The 5,375-nt window shown below is 40.1% G+C and overlaps 1 protein-coding gene across 3 annotated transcripts in view; it reads right to left on the reverse strand.

Moving 5' to 3' along the window:
- USP14 (ubiquitin specific peptidase 14) overlaps positions 1–5,375 on the reverse strand; it is a 49,801-nt gene that overhangs the window by 35,532 nt on the left and 8,894 nt on the right. For all 3 annotated transcript variants that reach the window (XM_007115849.4, XM_028480322.2, XM_028480321.2), the window contains exon 3: positions 4,610–4,642. In XM_007115849.4, the coding sequence (XP_007115911.1) occupies positions 4,610–4,642 (33 nt within the window). The remainder of the gene's footprint in view (positions 1–4,609; positions 4,643–5,375) is intronic.

Consider the following 5,375-nt stretch of genomic DNA (forward strand, 5'->3'; position numbering starts at 1 on the left):
GGAGCCTGTGCCCCGCAACGGGAGAGGCCACAACAGTGAGAGGCCCGCATACCGCAAAAAAACCCAAACAAACAAACAAACAAACAAAAAAACAGAGATAAAGCAAAGGCAGAGATAAACACAAAATTAAAAATAATTAAAAAGAAGGCAGCAAAAGAACAAATGAGACAGAAAACAAATAGCAAGATGGTAAATTAAACCCAAACATGTGGATAATAACATTGAACATAAGTGGTCTAAAGGTTCCAATTACAAAGTAGAGATTGTAAGACTGGATAAAAAAGCAAGACTCAAGTATATGCTAACCTAAAAAAATCCACTTTAAACATAAAGACACAGATGGATTAAAAGCAAAAGGATGGGAAAATACATGAAATGTAAACAATAATTAAAAGAAATATGGCGTAGCTTTATTAAAATCAAAGTAAAACTGAGAGCAAAGAATATTACAAAGGATAAAGAGGAACAGTTCACTGTGATGAAAGGTCAATTCATCAAGATTTAACGATCCTATATATGCATGCACCTAATAACAGAACTTCAAAATACACAAAACTGATACAACTGAAAGGAGATATAATCAAATCCACAATAATAGTTGGAGATGACACACTTGATAAAAGAAGTAGACAGGGCTTCCCTGGTGGCACGGTGGTTAAGAATCCACCTGCCAATGCAGGGGACATGGGTTCGAACCCTGCTCCGGGAAGATCCCACATGCAGCGGAGCAACTAAGCCCGTGCGCCACAACTACTGAGCCTGCGCGCCATGACTACTGAAGCCCACGCGCCTAGAGCCTGTGCTCCGCAACAGGAGAAGCCACCACAATGAGAAGCCCGTGCACCTCAACAAAGAGTAGCCTCTGCTCACCGCAGCTAGAGAAAGCCCGCGCCCAGCAATGAAGAACCAACGCAGCCAAAAATAAATAAATAAAATAATTCAAAAAAAAAAAAAAAAGAAAAATGGTAATGGGTTTGCTATTGCTACTTTTAAATGAATAAAATGTTTAATTTCTCGGACTTTATTTCTAATACAACAAATATCGACGTAACCCATATATTCTTTGGTTTAAAAATAATTTTTTAGAGTGTAAAGAGGTCACAAAGACCAAGAAATCTGAGAACTGCACATGCCAAAAATGCAAGGTTTAATAGTTAAAAATCAATGAGACTAGCCAGATTACCAGAATAAAAGAGAAAAATCATATAATCCTTTTAATAAGAAGCAGAAAAGCACTTAAAATTCAACAGCCATTCATAACTTAAAAGGTCTTAGTGAACTAGGAAATGACAAAGATGTCCACTCCCACCACTTTCTATTCAACACTGTATTAGAAGTCCTAGCCAGTAAAGTAAGGCAAAAAAAGAAATAGCAGCCATAAAGACTGGAAAGGGAAAAGTAAAACTGCCTCTATTTGCAAAGAGCATGCTTACGTACATAGAAAACCCAATGGAATCTACAAAAAAACTACTGGAACTAGAAAGTGAATTTGGCAAGGTCACAGGTTAAAAATAAACTATTTTTATAATCTAGCCATGAACACTGGAAAACATTTTTTTAAAGTATCATTAAATAGCCAAGAAATGTAAGTTCCAGAATCTAACAAAAACCGTGCAAGCTCTCTATACTGAAAAATTATAAAACTGAGCTTAGAGAGAGGAGCAGGCAAGATGGCGGAAGAGTAAGACGCGGAGATCACCTTCCTCCTCACAGATACATCAGAAATACAGCTACACGTGGAACTTCTCCTATAGAACACCCAACGAACGCTGGCAGAAGACCTCAGACCTAACAAAAGGCAAGAAACCCCCCACGTACCTGGGTAGGCAAAAGAAAAAAGAAAAAACAGAGACAAAGAATAGGGACGGGACCTGCACCAGTGGGAGGGAGCCGTGAAGGAGGAAAGGTTCCCACACCCTAGAAGCCCCTTCGCGGGCGGAGACTGTGGGTGGCGGAGGGGGAAGCTCCGGAGCCTCGGAGGAGAGCGCAGCAGCGGGGTGCGGAGGGCAAAGCAGAGAGATTCCCGCACAGAGGATCGGTCCCGACCGGCACCCACCAGCCCGAGAGGCTTCTCTGCTCACACGCCGGGGCGGGCGGGGGCTGGGAGCTGAGCCTCGGGCTTCAGTCGGATCCCAGGGAAAGGTCTGGAGTTGGCAGAGTGAAAACAGCCTGAAGGGGCTAGGGCGCCACGGCTAGCCGGGAGGGAGTCCAGGAGAAGTCTGGAGCTGCCGAAGAGGCAAGAGACCTTTTCTTCCCTCTTTGCTTCCTAGTGCGCTAGGAAGGGGTTTAAGCGCGCCGCTTAAAGGAGCTCCAGAAACGGGCGCGAGCCGCGGCTGTCGGCGCGGACAGCAGAGACGGGCGTGGGACACTAGGGTTGCTGCTGCCGCCACCAAGAGGCCTGTGTGCGAGCACAGGTCACTCTCCACACCGCCCCTCCCGGGAGCTCATGCAGCCCGCCACTGCCGGGAGCCTGTGCCCCGCAACGGGAGAGGCCACAACAGTGAGAGGCCCGCATACCGCAAAAAAACCCAAACAAACAAACAAACAAACAAAAAAACAGAGATAAAGCAAAGGCAGAGATAAACACAAAATTAAAAATAATTAAAAAGAAGGCAGCAAAAGAACAAATGAGACAGAAAACAAATAGCAAGATGGTAAATTAAACCCAAACATGTGGATAATAACATTGAACATAAGTGGTCTAAAGGTTCCAATTACAAAGTAGAGATTGTAAGACTGGATAAAAAAGCAAGACTCAAGTATATGCTAACCTAAAAAAATCCACTTTAAACATAAAGACACAGATGGATTAAAAGCAAAAGGATGGGAAAATACATGAAATGTAAACAATAATTAAAAGAAATATGGCGTAGCTTTATTAAAATCAAAGTAAAACTGAGAGCAAAGAATATTACAAAGGATAAAGAGGAACAGTTCACTGTGATGAAAGGTCAATTCATCAAGATTTAACGATCCTATATATGCATGCACCTAATAACAGAACTTCAAAATACACAAAACTGATACAACTGAAAGGAGATATAATCAAATCCACAATAATAGTTGGAGATGACACACTTGATAAAAGAAGTAGACAGGGCTTCCCTGGTGGCACGGTGGTTAAGAATCCACCTGCCAATGCAGGGGACATGGGTTCGAACCCTGCTCCGGGAAGATCCCACATGCAGAGGAGCAACTAAGCCCGTGCGCCACAACTACTGAGCCTGCGCGCCATGACTACTGAAGCCCACGCGCCTAGAGCCTGTGCTCCGCAACAGGAGAAGCCACCACAATGAGAAGCCCGTGCACCTCAACAAAGAGTAGCCTCTGCTCACCGCAGCTAGAGAAAGCCCGCGCCCAGCAATGAAGAACCAACGCAGCCAAAAATAAATAAATAAAATAATTCAAAAAAAAAAAAAAAAGAAAAATGGTAATGGGTTTGCTATTGCTACTTTTAAATGAATAAAATGTTTAATTTCTCGGACTTTATTTCTAATACAACAAATATCGACGTAACCCATATATTCTTTGGTTTAAAAATAATTTTTTAGAGTGTAAAGAGGTCACAAAGACCAAGAAATCTGAGAACTGCACATGCCAAAAATGCAAGGTTTAATAGTTAAAAATCAATGAGACTAGCCAGATTACCAGAATAAAAGAGAAAAATCATATAATCCTTTTAATAAGAAGCAGAAAAGCACTTAAAATTCAACAGCCATTCATAACTTAAAAGGTCTTAGTGAACTAGGAAATGACAAAGATGTCCACTCCCACCACTTTCTATTCAACACTGTATTAGAAGTCCTAGCCAGTAAAGTAAGGCAAAAAAAGAAATAGCAGCCATAAAGACTGGAAAGGGAAAAGTAAAACTACCTCTATTTGCAAAGAGCATGCTTACGTACATAGAAAACCCAATGGAATCTACAAAAAAACTACTGGAACTAGAAAGTGAATTTGGCAAGGTCACAGGTTAAAAATAAACTATTTTTATAATCTAGCCATGAACACTGGAAAACATTTTTTTAAAGTATCATTAAATAGCCAAGAAATGTAAGTTCCAGAATCTAACAAAAACCGTGCAAGCTCTCTATACTGAAAAATTATAAAACTGAGCTTAGAGAAATGGAGAAGTACACCTTATTTAAGGATTTCAGTACTCAATACCTTTAAGATGTTCATTCTCCCCAAACCAAACTGAACTACAGATTCAATGCAACCTAAACAAAATTCCAGGAGTCCATTTGCAGGAGCTGACTAATTCTAAAATTATAGGGAAATGCAAAGGAGTTAAAATATTCTTCAGGAAACAGAAAAAGTTGGAGAACTTACATTATCTTATTTCAAGACTTATTATAAAGCTTTAGTAATCAAGACCATGTGGTACTAGTATAAGGTTAATCAAATATATCAATGAAACAAGAGTCCAAAAATAGACCAACAACTGATTTTCAAGAAAGACTATGACATAAATCAATGAGAAAAGGAAAATATTTTCAACAGATAGTGCTGGAACAACTGGATATACAGCAGAAAAAAAGGCATTTGGAATACATTTTGTGTAATAATTAGAGAACTGCATTGTAACTAGTGTTCTTAAGATAATACTTACATTTTTTATTTTGATGTTTCCCCAATCATCATCCTGTTTTAAAGACAAATAATAAACATTTAACCATCCCCATATAATCCAAACATAATCTAAAAATCAACCAATTTTAGATTTCTACTTCAAAATAGAAATTGTCTATATGCAGATTTTACTTAAAATTACGGTAATCAAAAGTATTTTTTAAAAAACAAAAAACAAATGCAGTCCTAAAACTAGTAAGTCTAACAACTATTCAAACTACATAAGATACAATCTAAAAGGGCTTCCCTGGTGGCGCGGTGGTTGAGAGTCCGCCTGCCAATGCAGAGGACATAGGCTCGTGCTGCAGTCTGGGAAGATCCCACATGCCGCAGAGCGGCTAGGCCCGTGAGCCATGGCAGCTGAGCCTGCGCGTCCGGAGCCTGTGCTCCGCAAAGGGAGAGGCCACAACAGTGCGAGGCCTGCGTACCACAAAAAAAAAAAAAAAGATACAATCTAAAAGACAGTAAACTTGGCAGCACCAAAAGTACTGAAACACTTGACTGATGACAAATGACAGATGCTAATTTTTTGCATATTTGGAACCAGCAGAGCTAATAACTAGCATATGTTTGACAAGAAAAAAGAATAATTTCAGAAATGAAATAAGGTCTACATAATTAGGGTGATTATATAACTAATCACCCAAATCAAGAGACTCTTGAGAATGAAAGTGCTATTAAAAATTATACCAGGGCTTCCCCTGGTAGCACAGTGGTTGAGAGTCCGCCTGCTGATGCAGGGGACA

The sequence above is a fragment of the Physeter macrocephalus genome, chromosome 19 (assembly GCF_002837175.3).
Source record: "Physeter macrocephalus isolate SW-GA chromosome 19, ASM283717v5, whole genome shotgun sequence".
Taxonomy (NCBI): Eukaryota; Metazoa; Chordata; class Mammalia; order Artiodactyla; family Physeteridae; genus Physeter; species Physeter macrocephalus.